Source organism: Halichoerus grypus, chromosome 10 (assembly GCF_964656455.1).
Source record: "Halichoerus grypus chromosome 10, mHalGry1.hap1.1, whole genome shotgun sequence".
Taxonomy (NCBI): domain Eukaryota; kingdom Metazoa; phylum Chordata; class Mammalia; order Carnivora; family Phocidae; genus Halichoerus; species Halichoerus grypus.
Genome location: NC_135721.1, coordinates 114,372,774 through 114,395,564, shown reverse-complemented (window position 1 = coordinate 114,395,564; position 22,791 = coordinate 114,372,774). Strand labels below are relative to the sequence as shown.

Genomic DNA, 22,791 nt, shown 5'->3' with positions numbered 1-22,791 from the left:
TCCAGAAGAAATCTTATTTTATTTTATTTATTTGAAAGAGAGACAGTGAGAGAGAGCAGGAGTTGGGAGGAGAGGGAGAGGTAGAAGCAGGCACCCCGCCGAGCAGGGAGCCTGATGCGGGGCTCGATCCCAGGACCCCGGGATAATGACCTGAGCCTAAAGCAGACGTTCAACTGACTGAGCCACCCAGGCGCCCCCAGACTGCATTTCCTATGGTTCTGGAACAGTGGACCCACAGAATGCCCTAGAGTGGAGTCTCTCAGCAGGGGCATACAGAGTCATCTGAAGAGTTTTTGAAAAATACTTGTGTCTGGGAACTACACGTATGGATTTGAGAAACATTCTGCTGTCAGATGTTGGGAAAAAGCAAAACTATTAGAAATTCTGAGTCCATACCTATATATAATCACAGTAATCAAATTCTCTTTCTTTCACAAGCAAAGGGGAAGCTCAGAATAATTCTAGAAAAGCAAGGACAACAAATCACTTCTCTACTCACCTTTCTGGACTGGGCCTCTTTCCATTTCCATGCACTTCCATGAGCAGCTCGGAAGAATCAGCAGGCGACGCAATACTTGTGCTGAGCAGAAGGTGTTCGTGCTGAGCCAGGTACTGGGATGGGGTCTGCTTGGCGGCTCGAGCGCAGTGTAGCAGTTCTCGCTGCAGCAGGGGCAGATTGGCCTTGAAAAGAAGAGGCAGGGGCTGGAAGGCAGTTTTCCAAGTGTTGGGCCCCACACAACAGGGCTCAGCACCTGAAAAGGCTTTAACAAATAAGATGACACAAGACAAAAGCCCTTCTTTCCTTGTCAGCCTGATTTTTATATGCCTCTCTATGAGTAAAGTGACATTTTTAATACTGACCTGGAACTACTGGTTAACTTGACTCTTGCCCCCACAAGGTGTAAATCCCCTAAAGGGGAAGACTGTGCTTTATTTACCTTTGTGGCCTAGTACAGAGTCAAAGCTCAATGAAGGTTTGTTTAACAGAGTAAATTAAAATTTTATACATTTTGGGGGCAATGGGCTGACTCAGTTGGTACAGCATGCAACTCTTGATCTGAGGGTCAAGAGTTCAAGACCCATGTTGGACGTGGACCAAACTTAAAATTTTAAAAAAAAATTTTTAACATGTATTTTTGAAAAGGCCAATTAGAAAATTAGTCCTGTCTACACAGGAGTAGGAGAAATTCACTCTTTCCTCTATCATTATCAGTAAGTCTTGGTTTCCCTCTTTCAAATTCCAACCCGTCGCTGATAGTACTGCTCAACGTTCCTTTCATGTTCTCTAGGACAGCTGTCTTGGAATTCTGGAAGCATTAGACTAGGCTCTGAGGATGCACAGGTGACCCATGGGCAAAATCTCTTTCTTATTGTGGCACCCTAGCTGGATATGTTTCCTTATATTGTAAAAGGATAATTAACTATATACTGATTATATTTTCTTCTCAAACTTAGAAAACCTTTAAATGGGGACAAATCATATAAAAAACCCTATACATCTACAAACTTCACTCTAAGTCCTTTGTATGTAAAATGTATGTTTCCTATATTCCTTTTATTAGAAGAAAATAATTATATTATTCTCCCCAAATTTAAGAACAATTCAGACTGAGCCCGTAACAGAACTCTTTATCTCAAGGGAAACAGATGAACAAATAAAAGGAGAATTTTAACACATGCAAGTAGTCATTCCTTTACCAAGGGTTAATTTAGCAGGCACCATAATTAGTGACTGTGTTAAAGCAGAAATAAATTGACAAAATCCAAATGTTACCCAAAGAACTGCCATAACAACCTACCTCATGCTGTTTTCCAAAATAACAGAGTTAAGAATAGGGAATTTGACAATATAAAACACTTTTTAAGTCTGTTCTATAACCTAAAACTTGTAGCAACTATTAAAAAAAAAACAATTAAAAAAAATACCACGTCAGATTTTTACATGTGACATGTGCCCTTTGATGGAATTTTTAAAAATACATTATTTCCTATTTTTTAAAAAATTTATTTATTTATTTGACAGAGAGAGAGACAGTGAGAGAGGGCACACAAGCAGGGGGAGAGGGAGAGGGAGAAGCAGGCTTCCCGCGCAGCAGGGAGCCCGATGCGGGGCTCGATCCCAGGACCCCGGGATCGTGACCTGAGCCGAAGGCAGACGCTTAACGACTGAGCCACCCAGGCACCCCTTAATTATTTTCTATTAAAAAAATTTCACAAATCTTTCTTGGTTCCAGAGTCTTAGGGGAAATAATTGTCTATTGGCTCTGACATACATCAAAGGGACCAAGATAGAACCAGCCCAGCTGTTTCAGGCCTGAAAAAGGCGCTACAGACTGCTCTGAGAGGCGAGGTTTCAATCCTATCAGAACAGAGCCACACACAGCCTGGGGACCTGACACCTACTTTCCTGTTTGCTATACTCTAATTTAAAACCTTTTTTTTTTTTTTTTTGAGATTCATTTTTGAGAGAGAGAGAGCGCACACGCATGCGAGCAGGGGGAGAGGCAGAGGAAGAGGCAAAGAAGCAGACTCCCCGCTGAGTAGTGAGACTGACATGGGGCTTAATCCCAGGACCCCAAGATCAAGACCTGAGCTGAAATCAACAGTTGGTTGCTTAACTGACTGAACTACCCAGGTACCCCTACTCTAATTTTAAAAGAATTAAGAACTGATATCAATACTTCTGTAACATGACCCATCTTTTTGATGCTATATATACATACATATGTATGTGTGGTTTTTCTTAAAATTTTATTTATTTGAGAGGGAGAGAGCATGAATGGGGTGAAGGGTAGGAAGGAGAGGGAGAAACAGACCCCCTGCTGAGCAGGGAGCCCGATGCAGGGCTCAACCCCAGGACCCCAAGATCACAACCTGAGCCAAAGGCAGATCTGAACTACCCAGGTGCCCCACTATTATATTTTCTCAAAGATTTTATTTTTAAGTAATCTCTACACCCAAAATGAGGCTCAAATTCACAACTCTACCAGCTGAACCAGCCAGGTGCCCCTATGCTACTATATTTTTTTTAGGAAGTGAAGGTAAAAGCAGGTAAAAGGGGCTATTTATTTGGTCAGATATTTTAGGCTTTGTGAGTCAAGAAGCAAAACTGAAGATATTATGTGGGTAACTCATATACAAGAGAAAAAACAAATTTCTACAAACACTGACAAAAGTCAAACAACATAACAACAGAATATAATTTTTTGTAATATTAGTCTACTGCTAATAGAAAGAATGGAATTCATTTTGTTCGGGGGTTGGATTGAAGATAAGAAGAGTTGTGTTCCCTATCACAAATTGATTACAAATGTTCATCTATAAAAACTATTCTTAGGGCGCCTGGCTGGCTCAGTCAGTAGAGCATATGATCTTGATCTCAGGATGGTGAGTTTAAGTCCCAAGTTGGGCGTAGAGCTTAAAAACAATTCTCCTCTCCAGAGCTGTTTAAAACCATATGGTGAGCTGGATTTGGGTCATAGGTTTCCAAACTATGCCTGGTCTAGAGCACACTGGTATTTGACTCTTGTCTTTCATTGACTTTTAGCTAATTTATATCTTTGCAAATTAAAAATAATTGATAGCAATGCAAAATAATTGGTATCTATGAACATGCATAAAATTATGTCCAGTAGAGGTTAAAGTGACTTCCCTTGCCCACTCTATAGAAGCCAATTTTACTTCTATTCACACATTCATATTAATAATCCTGACCTGGAGGGCGCCTGGGTGGCTCAGTTGGTGTCATGATCTCAGGGTCCTGGGATCGAGCCCCGCATCAGGCTCCCTACTCAGTGGGGAGTCTGCTTCTCCCTCTCCCTCTGTACCACCCCCTGCTCGAGGTCTCTGTCACTCTCTCTCTCAAATAACCATTAATAAATAAATAAATAGAGAGAGAGAGAGATAGATAGAAAGATATTATTTTTTTAAGTAATCTCTACACCCAACATGGGGCTTGAACTCACAACCCTGAGATCAAGAGTCACACACTCTACTGACTGAGTCAGCCAGGCACCCCTCAAATATTTCTTTTTCTTTTTTTTTAAATATTTTATTTATTTATTTGACAGAGAGATACACAGCTAGAGAGGGAACACAAGCAGGGGGAGTGGGAGAGGGAGAAGCAGGCTTCCCACGGAGCAGGGAGCCCGATGCAAGGCTTGATCCCAGGACCCTGAGATCATGACCCGAGCCGAAGGCAGACACTTAACGACTGAGACACCCAGGCGCCCCACCCCTCAAATATTTCTGAAGAAAAAATAAATAGAAGACAAAGAGAATAGTAATATAGACGTGATGAAATATTAACATTTGGAGAATGTAACTGAAGATATGGTATGGTATACAGGAATTTTACTGTACCATTTTGCAACTTTTCTATGAGTCTGAAATTTTTTTTTTTTTAAGATTTTATTTATTTGAGAGAGAGAGAATGAGAGAGAGAGAGAAAGAGAGCATGAGAGAGGGAACGTTCAGAGGGAGAAGCAGACTCCCCACTGAGCAGGGAGCCTGATACGGGACTTGATGATGGGACTCCAGGATCATGACCTGAGCCAAAGGCAGTCGCCCAACCGACTGAGCTACCCAGGCGCCCCTGAAATTATTTTCAAATAAATTTTTTAAAAGGGAATATTAGATATAAATTTAATACTGCCTGATTTCTCAGGTAGTTATAACAATTCTGAACAATGTCTCCCAAAAGTTATGTTCTAGGGAACATGAATTCCAGAGGACATGATCAGAAGCCAGACTAACTGGGGTTGGGGAGACAGCAACACTGTCTTCCCACATGCTCTTCTGTCCTTAGGATAAGTGGGAAAAACACACACACTTCACCCCCTGGCCACACATGAAAGATTTAGTGCCCAGTTACTTCCTCTGCAAAGAGCCCCAGTCTCCACACCATCCCCACACTCACCTCCAGCCCACTCATTTGCTACCTCCACCTGCTCCTGTGTGTTACCAGGAGTATCTGCATATGGACCACAACTCAAGGCTTTTCCAATTCTCATGCCACCAAGTATAAGTAAGGCTTATCTGCAGACCACTCACATTTATCTAGCAGACCCAAATAAAGTAAGATATGAAAATATGGCAAGCCACCCCGAGATCACAGAAGAGGGATCAGCAACAGATCTTGAGGAAATGCTGAAGATAAATTACATTCAGTAATTATCTCATAAAAATTACCTTGAGGAATGGAATCACAAAAGGACGAAGAGGAAAGTTTGTAGCCTCTTGGAGCTTGCAATGGAATTCTTCAATTGTTACTGTTGAGTTCTGAAAAGATAAATAACATCGTCAACTTCTAAAACTGGATACTGTCCCCCTAATAAAAATCTAATTCTGCTAAACCACTTAAAATCAAAGAAAAGGATAATTCCAAGAACACTACTATAAACTCAGATCCCTCTCAAAGATTAACCAAATTCTGTTTCCCTTATGAAAGAAATTTGGCCTCATTAATTTTCTTTTCTCTTGTACTCCAAATCTAAATTCTCCTCTGTACTCAGTGGCAGCCTGGGAGGCAGAATAGGCTATTCCCTTCCTCGCTATTTGGAAGAGAGGCACTCAGGTCCTTTGTATTGAGGAGTTCAGGGAAAGTCACCTCAGGTACAGAAAACTAACCCTACAATGTTCCCTTATGGAACAATCCTGAATGAGTCTAGGATATCAACTTCTTTCTCGTTGGTTCTGCCCTCCTGCTAGCAGCAGTTTCCTAAATCCTCTAAATAGAAGTTAAAAAAAAAAAAAAAGAAAGAAACAAAGCAGAACAATAGGTGCCTTCTACCTTCAAATGGTCAGCTTGAATATTACAGAACCTGGAAACAAACAAACTCATACTGGGAAGGTTTTAATTTCCAATAAGGTTATTAGCACCTCCACTGTATTTTTCCAACAGTGTAGGTTTTTGTTTTTTTTTTTTTAAAGTAGGGTCCATGCCCAGCCTGAAGCCCAGTGAGGCACTTGAACTCACAACCCGGAAATCAAGACTTAACCAGACCTCAAGAGTCAGACGCTTAACAAACTAAACAACGCAGGAGCCCCAACAAAAGTCTAGCTTTAAATAGGTTTAGCAGCTCCTCTGCTAAGGGGAATGTACAAATAAAATTATTTTCTTCAAAGTTCACAAAATATTTTTATTTCAATTCCTTAAAACACAGTGTAATAATGAGCTAAAAACAAAACAAAACTGAGCATTAATCTGAATTCTTGCTTCCCTGAAAGAACAACTACCACTCCTACGGATTTATTTTTATAAAATCATCAGGAGTTCAAGGATGTTAACAAGTACTCTACAAATTATTTATCAGTACAATATTGCTTCTTAACAATAAGGAATAGAAAGCATATAGGTCGACTACCAGGAATCTGCATTTAAAACTTATGGTACAGGGGTGCCCGGGTGGTACAGTCTGTTAAGCATCCGACTCTTGGTTTTGGCTCAGGTCGTGATGTCGGGGTCACAGGATCAAGTCCGGTGTTGGACTCAACATCGAGTCTGCCTAAGATTCTCTCTCCCTCTGCCCCTTCTCGTCACTCTCTCTCTCTCTCTCTAAAATGAATAAATCTTAAAAAAATTATGGTAGTCATACATCAGAACATTGAGGGGGACAGATTTATATGCATTAATAATGAAATGTGTCTGTAACATACTGTTAAATGAAAAACCAGAAAAAGAATAGTATGCTTTTCTGTAAGTCATTTGTGGAAATACACACACATTTATATAGTCTTTTTTTTTTTTTTTTTAAGATTTTTTATTGATTTGACAGAGAGAGTACAAGCAGGAGGAGTGGCAGGCAGAGGGAGAGGGAATAAGGAGCTCCCTACTGAGTAAGGAGCCCGATGCAGAACCTCGATTCCAGGACCCTGGGATCATGACCTGAACCGAACGCAGACACTCAACTGACTTAGCCACCAGGGTGCCCCTATATAGGCTTTAAAGTGCCTGGAAAGACAATTACAACAGCAGTTATTTCTGGATATGAAATTATGTTGGATTTTTGAAATATATCATATTAATATTCTGTAAAAATTAAGAATATTTCCTCTTAGGGAAAAAGTATATCAAATTGAACCATGTTAAATGAAAATATTTGAACTGTACCTCATTTCACACCAAGATGATTTATTTATTTTTTAAATAATTTTTTTTTAAGATTTTTATTTATTTATTTATTGAGAGAGAGAGTGATAGAGAGCATGAGAGGGGGGAGAGTCAGAGGGAGAAGCAGACTCCCCGCTGAGCAGGGAGCCCGATGCGGGACTCTATCCCGGGACTCCAGGATCATGACCTGAGCCAAAGGCAGTCGCCTAAACAACTGAGCCACCAAGGCACCCCTATTTTTTAAAAGACTTATTAGAGAGATAGAGAAAGAGTGCATGAGCTGGGGTGGGGGTGGGCAAAGAGGGAGAGGGGAAGCAGACTCCCCACTGAGTGCAGAGCACCATGCGGGCTCAATCTCACAACCTTGAAATCATGACCTGAGCTGAAACCAAGGGTCAGATGCTTAACAGACTGAGCCACCCAGGTGCTCACCCAACACCAAGACTCTTTTAAAATTTAACAGATTCTTTGTTTTAAGTACATGACATTTGTACAATGCAACCAAAGGTACAGCTAATGGGGAATAAAAAGAACATTCTTTCCCTACTGCAATGAATGCAATCAGGCTCAAAAAGTAAACACGAATAGGGTAAATACATGAAAAAAACTGTATGAATGATTTTTAAATTTTCTTGTGGATGGACAAAGAAGGGAAAGAATGAGTTGTGTGACCAGAGAAATAGTGACATAGGCCACAGAAACTGACACAGGACTATATATACTGTAGATGCAAGGCAATCCTCTATCTGAGAGGGATGATAAGCCACTATTCCATTATCTTTCCCTCCCCTTCAGTTAATTAATAAGAGCATGGTTGTTTTTTTATAAGAACTCACAGTGTAGCAGGAAAACAAACAAGCAAGCTATTCATTACAGTATGATCAAGACATACATGAGCAGGAGACGACTGGCACACAGAGAAGACATGCTTGAATCAGACTTAGGGGGACAAGGAAGGCTTTACAAAAGTGTCCACCCTAAGAAGTGAAATTGCAGCCTTGGGAAAGATGCTTCTGACAGAGAAGAATGTAAAACGTCAGGTTCCCCCACCGGTTACATTTTCTATACCTGCAATGTAGTATCATGAGGGAAGAACGTTGGTGAAATGTATATATGGTTCTGTGTCACTTTAGTGCATGTGTGTATTCCATGTAATCACCACTGCAGTCAAGATACAGAAGTGCAGAGGGTGCCTGGGTGGCTCAATTGGTTAAGCATCTGCCTTTGGCTCAAGGTCCTGGGATTGAGCTGCACATGGGGCTCCCTGCTCAGTGGGGAGCCTGCTTCTACCTCTCCCTCTGCTGCTCCCCCTGCTCCCCTGCTTGTGCTCTCTCGCTCGATCTCTCTCAAATTTTAAAAAGATAGTGTATAAACCTTATCTGCCTTTATGCTCTCTGGTTTAGAATATAATTGTCTTACATATTTCCTTTATATATATAGACAACCATATCAGACAATGTTATAATTTTTGCTTCAACCACCATAGTTTAGAAAACTCAAGAAGGAAAGTCTATTGTATTGACTTTTACTTTTGCTCTTTCCATTTTTCGTTTGTCTACTGTGGTATCTCAAGATTCCTTCTTTTATCATTTTCTTTCTGCTTCAGGAACTTCTTGTAGCCATTGTTTTAGAGGAGGTCTGCTTAGATACAGTTTCTCTTAGTTTTACTTCATCTCAGAGAATATTTTGATCGCTCCATAAGTACATTTCTGATACATGTCAGATTCTGGGTTGATAGTTCTTTTCTTTCAGCATTTGAAAAAGGCCATTGTCACTAGAATTTTTCCTTTATAAGTAAGATGTTTCTCTCTTGCTGCTTTCAAGATTTTTTGGTCTTTTTTGGGGGACCTTGTTTGAGGTCTGTGTTACTTTTTTGAATCTGTAGATTTAGTCACATTTGAGCAAATTCAGTCATTATTTCAGCCCCATACTTTCTTCTGTCCTATTGTGACTCAGATCTTTTTATTCTTTTAGGTCCCTGAGGTTTAGTTCATTTTTTACAAGTCATTTTCACTCTATTGTACAGAATAGGTCATTTTTTTTCTGTTGTTTTTCCTCTCCATTTCACTGTTGAGTCCATTGCTGTTTTTAATTTATCGTATTTTCGTTCTAAAATTTCCACTTAGTTTTTCTATCTTCTATTTTTATTTTATTTTTTGCAGAGCCTTTGTATTTTTTCATTTCTGTTTATAATTGCTCACTGAAGCATTTTATGATGCTGGACCAACATCTGTGTCAGTTTAGTTGAAGTCTGTTGGTTGGTTGTTTTTTTCATTCCAGTTGAGATGGTCCTGGTTCTTCATATGATAAGTTATTTTCTATTGTATCCTGGGTATTTTGGGTTCTATGTTATAAGACTTTTGATCTTATCTCTGACTTCTGTTTTAGAAGTCTGATACTTGCACCATTGGAAAAAGGAGAATCCTTTTTAGGGTGTAATCCCAGGTTCCCCACTCAACCTCTGTTGACTGCGAGAGGGGAAGAGGGACACATTATTGCTGGGAAGGGGTGAGAGTCTGGGTTTCCCACTGGGCCTCTGATGGGAAAGGGAAGGCTACCCATTACTGCAGTTCTTCCTAAGGTTTTGGCTGCTATAGTGTGCTTACTATCTGAAAGTTTCCCACCTTGCTTGGTTGCTTCTTTCCTGGTCCTTGCAGGAAAAAGGGTTTTCGTTATTGTTGTAGTTTGTGCTCCTAAGTGTTTCCAGGTTAATAGCTTCTACAGACCACAGTCCTGGATATATGATGAAAACACAGAACTTAAGGAACTCACCGCTATGTACTTCCTTGGGTCACAAGGTCACTAGCATATCTGCCGTCTTTCAAAGTCTTCTTTATTTTTGTTTTCTATATAAAGTCCAAGATTTCTTGCTCTATTTGTCAGGAGGAATAGGAAGAAGTATACCTTCGTATTCTGCCTCTGCACCAACCTTGATATTTAATGACTATGTCATATCCAACTGAACTGATGTATTGCAATTCACACAGGATTTTACAGAACATTTAGCTGGTTTCAATTTTTTTTTTTTGTCATTATAAATAATGTTCAACCGATGACCTTTGTGTACAATGATTATTTTCTTAGGAAGAATTTCAAGGTGAGAAAATGGTTAGCCAAAAGAACTGCCTAGTTTAAGGTACCTGAAATTTGCCAAACTGCCCTCTAGAATGTGTATTCTAGGTGGAATATAGAACATTCCCCTTTACCTTGCATTAGAAATTGAGCATGCTTGCCTCCTGGTATAGTTAGGAACTATCAGCACTTTAAGCTTAAACACCACAAACATTAAATTCACACAGGTGAACTATACTCCAGGTACCTAACTGTGTAGTGTTTTCGTACTTGGCTAATGAAGTCTCCTCCACATGGAACAAGTGTTCCATTTATATATGCCTGCCTAAATCTTAACCACAGTTTTTATAAACAGGAAGTAAGACTTTTTTTTTTAAAGATATTTCATTTATTCATTTGAGAGCAAGAGAGTGTGTGTGTGAGAGCATGGGGGAAGGTCAGAGGAAGAGGGAGAAGCAGACTCTCCGCTGAGCAGGGTGTGGGACTCAGAGTTCCATCCCAGGACCCTGGGATCATGACCTGAGCTGAAGGCAGACGCTTAACTGACTGAGCCACTCAGGTGCCCCTGAAATTCGACTTTCTTGAATAGGGAAATAAACAATCTAAAGATGTTCATTCTCCTCCAAGTTAAACAAAGTGTTCAACAAGATGGCAGCAAAGCTGCACAAAATATAGAATTTTTTTTTTAACTTCAAAAGCCACACACATAAGATAACCATTTGATCTATGAATAATGACAGTTTTATTAATCTCTCACCAACCTTTATGTCTTACTTGCTGGGTTAGAATATTCAGGATCACATTGAATAGAAGACAGAAGAGACATTCTTTTTTTTTTTTTTTGGAAGAGACATTCTTATCTGATTCCTGCTATTAAAGGGAAGCTTTCAAAATTTCACCAGTATGAGCCTTGCTATAGATTTTTTGTTAGAAAATAACTATCAGGGGCGCTGGGTAGCTCAGATGGTTAAGCGTCTGCCTTCAGCTCAGGTCATGATCCCAGGGTCTTAGGATCGAACCCCACATCAGGCTCCTGGCTCAGCGGGAAGCCTGCTTCTCCCTCTCCCTCTTCGAAGACCCTGCTCATGCTCTCCATCTCTGTGTCTCAAATGAATAAATAAAATCTTTTTTTTATTTTTTATTTTTTATTTTTTTAAAGATTTTATTTATTTATTTGACAGAGAGACATAGCGAGAGAGGGAACACAAGCAGGGGGAGTGGGAGAGGGAGAAGCAGGCTCCCCGCAGAGCAGGGAGCCCCATGCGGGACTCGATCCCAGGACCCTGGGATCATGACCTGAGCCGAAGGAAGTCGCTTAACCGACTGAGCCACCCAGGCGCCCATGAATAAATAAAATCTTTTAAAAAAAAAAAAAAAAAAAGAAAGAACATAATTATCATCAGATTAAGGAAGTTCCTGCAATAATTGTTTTCTTAAGTGTTTTTTAAAAGAATGAATGGGTGTTAAATTTAAAAAGCATTTCTTTTTCTGCATCTTCTCCAAATAAATTTATACTTTCAATATCAATTGCTCTAGACTGAATGTTTGTGGCCCCTCAAAATCTGTATGTTGAAACCTAATCTCCAATGTGTTTGCATTTAGAGGTGGAGCCTTTGGGAGATGATTAGGTCATGAGGGCAGAGCTCTTAGGAATGGCATTAGTGCCTTTATAAAAGAGACCTTGAGGGGCGCCTGGGTGGCTCAGTCAGATAAGCGGCTGCCTTCGGCTCAGGTCATGATCCCAGGGTCCTGGGATTGAGCCGAGCGTCGGGCTCCCTGCTCAGCAGGAAGCCTGCTTTTCCTTCTCCCACTCTCCCTGCTTGTGCTCTCTTTCTCTCTGTCAAATAAATAAATAAAATCTTAAAAAAAAGAGAGAGAGAGAGAGACCTTAAGAGATCTCTCTTGCCCCTTCGGCCCTGTGAAGACACAGTAGAAGACAGCCATCTAAGAGTCAGGAAGTGGGATCTCACTGAATATAAAATCTACTGGCACCACTTACCAGCCTCCAGAACTGTAAGATAAATGACAGTTGTTTATAAATCACCCCATATTTGGTATTCCAACAGCCCGAACAGACTGGGACACTAACCTTAATAAAAATGCCAGTCAGTATATGAGAGTATAAATTAGTACTCAACACATAAGAAAACCAATGGCCTTACATACTAAATTGGTATATATGCATACCTTATGAAATCAATTCCTTTGTTCAGTGCAATGCTCGCACATGCATACCATGTATAAGAATGCTTACAGCAAGATTACTTGCAACAGCGCCTATACAGAAACCCTAACCCTTCTTCTGTATAGCAGGTTTAAAACAAATATCCTAAGAAAAGGGTGCTTACAAGGTTGGGCCACTGCCTGGCATCTATGAAATTGGCTGATAAACAGTTTCCCATATGGATATAAAACCTTCCCTAACCAAAAAGGTAGAAGCACCCCAGGGATGCAACAACAGATGAATGGACAAGCAAAATATGGTATATGCCTGCAATGGAGTATTTTCAGCCTTAAGAAAGTCGAAAAATCAGACAAATACTACAACATGGATGAACTTTTTTTTTTTTTAAGATTTTTATTTATTTGTCAGAGAGAGAGAGAGGGCGAGCACAAGCAGGGGGAAAACACAGGCAGAGGGAGAAACAGACTCCGCACTGAGCAGGGAACCCAATGTGGAACTTGATTCCATGACCCTGGGATCATGACCTGAGCTAAAGGCAGCCACTTAACTGACGGAGCCACTCAGGCGTCCCAACATGGATGAACCTTGAGGACATTATGTTAGGTGAAATAAGTCAGCTATATAAAGACAAATACTGTATGATTCTACTTAAAAGAGGTTTCTAGAGTAGTCAAGTAGAATGATGGTTGACGGGAACGGAGGAGGGAAGAAATGAAGAGTTATTGTTTAATGGCACAAAGTTTCAGTTTTGCATGATGAAGAGTTCTTGAGGTGGACAGTGGTGATGGTTGCACAACAATGAATAACAATGAATAACTTATACCACTGAACTGCACACTTAAACATGGACTTTTACCACCTAAGAATGACATCATTGGAAAAAAATTAACCAGAGCATGGCCACTGAAAGTAGATAATTGGCTACATCTACATATAAATACTTCTATACTAAAAAAAGATTTGTGGGGCACCTGGGTGGCTCAGTCGTTAAGCCTTTGGCTCAGGTCATGATCCCAGGGTCCTGGGATCAAGCCCCACATGGGGCTCCTTGCTCAGCGGGAAGCCTGCTTCTCCCTCTCCCACTCCCCCTGCTTGTGTTCCCTCTCTCGCTGTGTCTCTGTCAAATAAATAAATGAAATCTTTAAAATAAATAAATAAATATCTATTTTATATAAAACATAAATAAATATCTAATTCATGTGGGTTACATCTATCAATAATCCCAAGATTAGAAATTAAAGTTGAGTACTTGAAAACTATTTATTATTAACCCATTTCAAAATAACTTTATTTTCCCCAAAAATGTAGTAAGAATGGCACTGTTGTTACAGTTTTGCAAGTCTCTTTGACACCTAGGTTATAAAAAGACAGCTGGGTTCTCCTATCTACTGCGTTTAATACACTGCGACAACCCTTATCATGCAGCTTCTAGAAAATTCCACAATATGCTCAGGATAGAGTAAGAATGAAAAGGCAAGTAACATCTATTATTTTAATTTTTGAGGTAGGCTGCATGCCCAGTGTAGAGCCCCATGCAAGGCTTGAACTCACGACCCTGAGATCAAGAGTCGGACGTATAACCGACTGGGCCACCTAGTCGATCCACATTTTAGTTTTATTATGAAAATAGGGGCACCTGGGTGGCGCAGTTGGTTTAGCATCTGACTCTTGGTTTCAGCTCAGGTCATGATCTCAAGGTTGTGAGATCGAGCCCTGCACTGGATTTTGCACTCAGCACATAGTCTGCTTCAGATTCTTTCTCCCTTTCCCTCTGTCCCTCCCACCCAGGCTCGATCGCTCTCTCTCTAAAATAAATAAATAAATCTTTTAAAAGGGGGGGGGGCGGAGAAAATAATTTTGACCTCCTGGACTTCCTGAAAGGGTTTGGGGAAATCCCAGGAGTCCCTGATTGCACTTCGAGAACTACAACACTAAGGTTTAGTACTGTGATTCACGTTTATCATAGGAAAAGGCCAACATGCATGACCACGGGGTGCTTTTTCAAGAGATATGTGTATCTTGAAGAATTCAATTTACAAACATAGTGAACTGTCAGTACTTTCCTTATATACATGAGAGTCAAACTCCACCCAGATGTCTATGTCAGAAAATCATTACCACACTCACTACACAAAGAAAAATTAGGTGTACATTGAAAATTCTATAGAAACTCCATTTGCATGAGGAGCTGAAAAATGTAATCCCTTTGATACTATTTAGACTATGAGATTTATAATTTTACAAATTATTATTTTGAAAATTAAACTCCCTACTTTTCTTTTCTCTCAGGTTTGGAAACAATGCGCCGGACACTGAATATATTATATTACAAAACCTTGCATTAACTTGGTTGAACCTCAGTGGCCTGCTGAAACTCAGTCTTTAGACAAATTCAAAGCTGCTTATTGGAATTAAATCAATACCCTAAGAAACAATAAGGTAAACATTCTAGATTTGTTTCTTTAATAAACATTGCTATCCATAATTGAAACCCACAATCCTATACTTTTATACAACTTATGTAACTATATTAGTCTGTAGATTTTGCCACGTTGCTACAGGTTTGCTGGCTTTGGTTCTGAGCCACACACTTAAGTAGCTGTGGACAGTGACGTTGTACTTACCACCAGTGCTAGAACAAGAGTCCGCACCTTCTCCCCAATCTCAGGTGAGATGTCATTGCCAAACTGTTGCAGAGTGGTAAGGAAGCGTTTCAATTTGCTGAGCTGCCGAGCACCACAAGTGGCTGGTAACTGTTGATTTGTTAGTGCAGATGATGTGGAAGAGGCAGGACCATTGCTGAATCTCTGTGGTGGTGATGGGGCACCATTCAGGGTAGGAGGAGAATGGTTGATACCGTTGCTTACTATAAAAGAAAGCCAAAAGGAAAGACTGTTTAAGTGCAAAACACGTGGGTCTTTCTTAATTTCTTCGTGTTTGCATTAACCGTCGTTTATTCAGTTGAATTTTGTAAAGCACATATTAAGAGTATCCAAGAAACTTTTTCTACTGTCAATGAGACTACTGCACAATGAACAGACTACCAGGTAAAAAATGATAACAGAATAACAAAGACGTGTTAAAACAGAAGAGTATGGACTGTTTTAAGAATACAGAGAACAGACATCTAACTACAGTTGCTGTGGGCAGGGGTAGGTAGTATTAAGATTTCTTGCAACAGGTACTGCATGACATGAATCTGGTAGAACACGTATTTCCGGGGCGCCTGGGTGGCTGAGTTGTTAAGCGTCTGCCTTCGGCTCAGGTCATGATCCTAGGGTCCTGGGATCGAGCCCCGCACCAGGCTCCCTGCTTGGCAGGGAGCCTGCTTCTCCCTCTCCCACTCCCCCTGCTTGTGTTCCTGCTCTCACTATATCTCTCTCTCTGTCAAATAAATAAATAAAATCTTTAAAAATAAATAAACAAATAAAAGAACACATATTTCCATTGACTGGACACTTGCACACATCTTTTATGTTCCTTCCTAATCTTAGGGCTCCAAAGAAGTTAAGGAGTGAGTTAAAATGTAGCATGCGAAAGACAACCAGAAACCAGAGTTCTCTTTAAGTGAAAAATGGTTTTTCTTTCTTTTTTATTTTTTTTTGAAAAATATTTTTTCTAAGCTATAGATTTAATGACCTGAAAATTCCTGCAATAAGGTATATACCTCATGGACCATTCAGAATATTCACACCCATCAGTCAGTTTCTCCGTGCCCCGACAGTGCTATATTAATGCTGCCAAATTCTTGGTCATTCAGTAAAGCATTTTCTAGATACCACACAGGACATACCAATTTTCTACTTCTGCGCAAATTATACTACATGTGATTAATTGCAGTTTTCCTATTTTCCCATTGTTCTTAGTCATTTGTTGCTAAGTTTTAATTTGGAACACCAACCTAAAGCTAAGTTCTCGGAGGTATTAAGTAAAAATCTCCTTCACTGAACAGCGAAATAAAATTACCTGGTGCCTAAGTGTCAGTAGATTTTCACTTAATCATACACAGACTTGAAAGTATAGGAAGGTAAAATTAAAAAATATGTCTAAAAACAGAAACAATTTAAGTCAAGACTTAAGTCAAATTATTTAATCTTTACTTAACTTAGAAAACTGACATTTACTTATATTGGGCTCAATGCCAAGTCATTAATCATGAAAAATCTTTCACTTCCCTTCTTCTTCCTCAAGCCAGATACAGTTGGTCAGTCCTACTGTTCCTACTTTTTGACTGGCCCTGATTCAAATTTGATCTGGCAAACTTTTCCTCCACTTATATACACTCAGATATCACCTGTATTAAGAAATATTCTTGGGCACCTGGGTGGCTCAGTCGGTTAAGCGAGTGCCTTCGGCTCAGGTCATGATCCCAGGGTCTTGGGATCGAGCCCTCCATCAGGCTTCTTACTCAGTAGGGAGCCTGCTTCTCCCTCTCCCCCTGCCCCCCTGCTCGTGCTCTCTCTCACTCTCCCTCTCACATAAATAAATAGAATCGAAGGGAAAAAAAAGAAAACATTCTTTTAATAGATTCTGTTGCCGCACATTAAGGTAAACCCTGGTAGATTTAGTAACTCTTCTCTGTGCTGCCTATAAATGCTTCCATTATGTTACTTACTTCTTTCTATATTTGCACTGTCTTAATAGACTGTGCACTTCTTGATGAACACTATGTTATACATCGGCATATACTATAATTAGCAGAGTTTTGTAAACTGCGTATACCATATATGTGTGTGTGTGTGTGTGTATACAGATATAGGTTTTGTTCATTACCTAGCAAGTGTAAGTGTTGAGGAAAAAGCTGCTGAATGATTCACTACATGAAAGACTAACAGGCTGAGAACGCGAGGGTTAATTTTCTTTTGTATCTTCCATTAAAAAAGATCACTAGAACTATTGGAAAGGAAAGCTTAATACTCAACAACCTCAGCAATCCAGAAAATTAGTTGCAATGATCTGCTATTTCTTTGTGTTCACAGAAAGGTCAATTATCATTGAAGAACTGCCCCCTTGGAAGAAACCCATAAAAATAATATATTACTGTGCTTTTTAGCCACTCCGACAATAAGCAGGCTTTTTCAGTCTCTTTCGTTCAAGTGTATCAGCACATTTTCCAAAATAAAACATATCTACCACCAAGTAGTCAACTATGGAGGTAAAAAGGGCTGAGTTTACATATACATATTCCTACTTCCTGTATCTTGAAATGTGAATGATAGCCTAGTTGTTTAAATCTGTTCATTTCAAGATAGTACCTATATGTAAGGATGTATAACTTTAAGATAGAAACAATTTTTAAAAGGATATAAAACTTAATTTCATCCACTCTGGCTCAGACTGTTGCAGTTGCCATTCACTCAATTTCAAATGTATTAGAAATATAATAATTAAACCTTCTGTTAAAGCTGTACTTCCTAGATTCTTCTCTTGCCTTTTAATAAAAGCAAAACCCATAAATGTTTGAGCAAAGACAGTTGTGTGAACTTATGTAACAGCATTTAAAAAAGAAAATGTCATATAGCATCTAGCTCAGTGCTCTGCCAAATTACGGGCACTCCACAAATAGCAAGTGTCTTCCGCTTTATGAGGCAAAATATCTGTAAGAGAGTCAACATGCAGTGGAGTTATCATGGGCATGGAAAGGCAGAAAAACCCAGATTAAAATCTAGACATGTACGTATGTATGTTTAGATTTCACACTGGGTTTTCTTCTAATTTTTGTTTGTTTGATTAAGTATACACATATGTAGGACTGACTGTGGAGTTAAAGGGTTTCTAAAAATTCAACTTTGGTAAATACTACCAAACAATTTTCTCATACTCCAACATTGCATGGAGTGTTCAGGTAACTCCACACATGCTCACCAAAACTTGGTATTCTTTTCTATTTTGAACATTCTTTCAGATGTATATGGTATTACATTGGGTTTTAGGTTGCATTTCCTTGATGGCTAGTAAGGTTGAAAATCTATTATATATTTATTGGCTAATATAATTCTTATGGACCAAATTATGTCCCCCACAAATTCCTATGCTCTAGTTCTAATCCCCAGTACCTCAGAATGTGACTGTATTTGGAGATAGAGGCTTTAAAGGTTAAATGAGGTCATGTGGGTCATGTGGGTAGTCCCTAATCCAATATGACTATTGTCCTTATAAGAGGAAAGGACAGCTGGTATACACGTTTGGAGGCAAGGCCATGGGAGGACACAGCAGAAAGGGTAGCTATCTGCAAGCCAAGGAGAGAGGCCTCAGGAGAAACCAAAACTCATGACACCTTGATCTTGGACTTCTTTCCTCCAGAACTGTGAAAAAAATAAATTTCTGTTGTTTAAGCCATCCAGTCTGTGGCATTTTGTTGTGGCAGCCCTAGCAAACTTAACACAATACTCATTCACTTTTGTAAAGAGCCTTACCAGGGCGCTGAGGTGGCTCAGCCGGTTAAGCCTCCGACTCTTCATTTCGGCAAAGGTCATGATCTCAGGGCTGTGAGATCAAGCCCCATGCTAGGCATGGACCCTGCTTAAGACTCTCTCTCGCTCTGTCCCTTCCCTCCTTTCCCCTCTCTTTAAAAAAAAAAAAAAAAAAAAGCCTCACCATGATAGCCCTAGCATACTTTTAGAAGTGGTTTGGTAATTACATGAAATTTACTTTGACTCCTATAAATCAATATAATAATTTGTTTTGTTTTTTTTTCAAGTAGGCTCCACACCCAGCATGGAGCCCAGCATGGGGCCTGAACTCAACACCTCAAGATCAAGATCTAAGTGGAAATCGAGAGTCAGACACTTAACCAACTGAGCCACACGGCACCCTCAATATAAAAATTTTAATTCATTTTAGAGCCAAGAAATTAAAATAGCTACTTACCAGCTAGAGTATGAAAACAAAATATTTAGACCACTAAATTTCCAAATGCCTAAATTAGCTAAGTACTATTCTCAGAGGGCAAAAGCAATTTATAAAAGAAAGAAAGAACCCTATGTGTGTGAATATATGTATAGGTACATACGTGTGTATGTATATACATAAAATATCTTAGTTATTTTGAAAATGTTGAACAGTTTATGCAGAAGGCTTAAAATCAGTCAGTCACTTAGATCTAAATGTCAGTCTGAACCACAAACCCAAGTAAATGAAGAGATCTCACATGCTGTAGGAGTAAATGACACTGGCCTGGGCCCTCCGGGATTTACTGGTGGCAGGGGTGGCATGGTGGGAGGTGAGGATCTTGACTGTATCTTCACTTCCACAGGAGATCCAGGCATTGCTGGCACTCTTTTCTCAGGACCAACTATAGAGAATAAAAGTAATGCAGGTCAGAGTCTTCTATAAGATAATAAAAATCAAGACAATAATTTCAAATATAAAAACATATTTTCCTAGAGACTGAGAAGTGAAGAACATGCTTATTTTAATAGGCTGAATGGTAGCTCCGAAAAGATATCTACTGTAGTTCCCTCTTAGCCAAGTTTCACTTTCCACAGTTCCAGTTACCTGCGGTCATGGAAACCATGGTCTGGAAACAGATGAGTCTCCTTCTGATGTATAATCAAAAGGTCAATAGTAGCCTAACACTAGGCCATAATGACTATGTCATTCACCTCATCACATAAGCATTTTATTATCTCACATCATCACAAAAAGAAGGGTAAGTATGGTATAATAAGACACTGTGATAGAGGGAGGGAGAGAGAAACAAAATTCACATATCTTTTATTACAGTATATTGTTGTAACTTCTATTTTATTATTACTTGTTGTTAATCTCTTACTATGCCTAATTTATAAATTTTCTTACATGTATGTATAGGAAAAAATACATATCATGTATCATATATGGTTTGGTACTATCTGCAGTTTCAGCTATCCATTGGGGTCTTAGAATGTATCCGGTATGGATAAGGGATGGGGGTGGGGGACTACTGTACCTCTTAATCCCTTCAACTGCGAACATTGGCTTATTTGGAAAAGGGTCTTCGAAGATGTAGTTAAGGATCTTGAGAGAAGATCACCCTAGATTATGTAGGTAGGCTCTAAATCCATTATGAACAACACGCTCACAAGAAAAGTCGGAGAGAGACATACACCGGAGGAAGACTACACAAAGAAGACGTGGTTGTACATGAGAATGCAATGGGACAACGGCAGAGACTGGAGTGATGCATCTATAAGCAAAGAAATGCCAAGGACTATCAGCAACCACCAGAAGCTCAGAGACAGGTATGGACTAGATTGTTCCTCAAAGGTCCCGAGGAGGAATCAACCCTACTTGATTTTGGACTTCTGGCCTCCTGAACAGTGAGATTATTGTTGTCTTAAGCCACCCAATTTGCGGGAACTTTGTTATGGCAATCAAAGGAAACTAAAACAATCCAGCAAGGTCAAGGGGTAACATGACCTCAAAGTTAACACTGAGGATAGTGGCCAAGGAAGGAAGAAACCAGGTTACAAACTCATCTGAACTGCATTTTTTTTTTTTTAAGATTTTATTTATTTATTTGACAGAGAGAGACACGGAGAGAGGGAACACAAGCAGGGGGTAGTAAGAGAGGGAGAAGCAGGCTGATACGGGGCTCGATCCCAGGACCCCAGGATCACGATCTGAGCCGAAGGCAGACGCTTAACGACTGAGCCACCCAGGTGCCCCTGCATTCTTTTTTGACTTCTCTTTATAAATCAATCCAATTTGTAGGGGGAAAAAAACTAATGTGGGACTATCTAGACCAGTAGGCATCAATTGCATGGCATGGAAACAGAATCATCATCAGTTATATATAAATTAATACAAATGATGAAGTACTAAATTTTTATATATATAACTAGAATAAGTAGGAAAAAAAGAGATGGAGTCAACATGCCTGACATCAGTGATGTAAATATCATTTATGATATACAATATCCAAAAAGATGAAAAGTAGAGCTGAATCTAAACTAGGCACAGGCTCACCATGGGGACAATTTGTAAGTAGCCGTTTGATAAAAGTGGACAACAAGGGGCGCCTGGGTGGCTCAGTCGGTTAAGCGTCTGCCTTCGGCTCAGGTCATGATCCCAGGGTCCTGGGATCGAGCCCCGCATCGGGCTCACTGCTCCGCGGGAAGCCTGCTTCTCCCTCTCCTTCTACTGCTTCCCCCTGCTTGTGCTCTCTCACTCTCTCTGTCAAATAAATAAAATCTTTAAAAAAAAAAAAAGTGGACAACAAATTCAAGAAAGAGAAATCTAACAGATTAAACTTAATGACATTATAAACAGGTCTGGGCTGGGGCGCCTGGGTGGCTCAGTTAATTAAGTGTCCAACTCTTGATCTTAGCTCAGGTCTTTTTTTTTTAAAGATTTTTTTACTTATTTTTTGACAGAGAAAGAGACAGCGAGAGAGGGAACACAAGCAGGAGGAGTGAGAGAGGGAGAAGCAGGCTTCCCGCAGAGCGGGGAGCCCGATGTAGGGCTCGATCCCAGGACCCTGGGATCATGACCTGAGCCAAAGGCAGACGCTAACAACTGGACCACCCAGGTGCCCCCTCAGCTCAGGTCTTGACCTCAGGGTTGGGAGTTCAAGCCCTGCATTGGGCTTTAAAAAAAAAAAAAAAAAAGTCTGAGCTAATATCAATAGGACCTGGTACTGGGGAGTAATACTCTAATATCTTCACAGTTACTTTTCCCCATTAAAGAGAACATGTTACATACTTGGTTAGTAAGGGCGAGGGTCACCACAATCATCTTTACTCTGAACTATGTTCCTTTCAGCAACTCTAAGCTTTTCGCTTAAGTACTATGAATCTATTCTCCAATAATGGTGAATTCAAAGCACAAGAAATGGACACACCAAAGGTTCAAATGAGAATGCTAAATCAAAGATTTCTTTCTGTGAGATCAGAGCTATGGACACAATATATTCGTGACACTGGCAACAAGGCACGTCTTCACACATTCATAAGCATGTTCTAGTGAGGAAAGTATCACCAAATATTATTTTTATGCTTCAGTCTGCAGTGGTCTATTTTGGTAAGAGATATAATGAATCCATAAAGTCCACCAAGGAAGTAATGTCCTCAAGTTACAAAACCCCTAACAAAAATGTGCAACTGTCTGAGAGCCATGCGGGCAACACTCCACCAGGTCTTCTCATCTCTCTGTCCAGGACATTTTCTTTGTGAAATTGATGGTCGTCCTGTCTGATTAGTGGACTAATGAGCTGCTGCGTTTGCTTTTTCTTCTTGACAGTATTTTTCTCAATGCCCTTCAAAGAATGGTTGACACGTTTCCAGCTCTTCCATCTGGGGCCCAGCTTTCTGGAGGGTGGGGGAGAAGGGAAGGAAGGAACTGACAGTTGTCTCACACTATAACGTGTTGTGTATAGTGTGCAACAACCTAGAGGGAGCCTTTCTTCAGACCACCTGCCTTTACGGCAAGGGCGCCAAAGGCC

At 40.0% G+C, this 22,791-nt stretch overlaps 1 protein-coding gene across 4 annotated transcripts in view; it reads right to left on the bottom strand.

Annotated features, from left to right (window-relative positions):
* Window positions 1-22,791, bottom strand: part of CBFA2T2 (CBFA2/RUNX1 partner transcriptional co-repressor 2) — a 153,889-nt gene that overhangs the window by 24,401 nt on the left and 106,697 nt on the right. For 3 of the 4 annotated variants that reach the window (XM_036079487.2, XM_036079486.2, XM_078057091.1), the window contains exons 2-5: window positions 19,519-19,662; window positions 14,993-15,234; window positions 5,191-5,280; window positions 500-681 (exon numbers count right to left, since the gene is read on the bottom strand). In XM_036079487.2, coding sequence (XP_035935380.1) covers window positions 500-681; window positions 5,191-5,280; window positions 14,993-15,234; window positions 19,519-19,662 — 658 coding nt within the window. Of the gene's footprint in view, window positions 1-499; window positions 682-5,190; window positions 5,281-14,992; window positions 15,235-19,518; window positions 19,663-20,298; window positions 20,957-22,791 lie in introns of those variants that run through there. The other variant, XM_078057090.1, reaches the window with a different exon arrangement.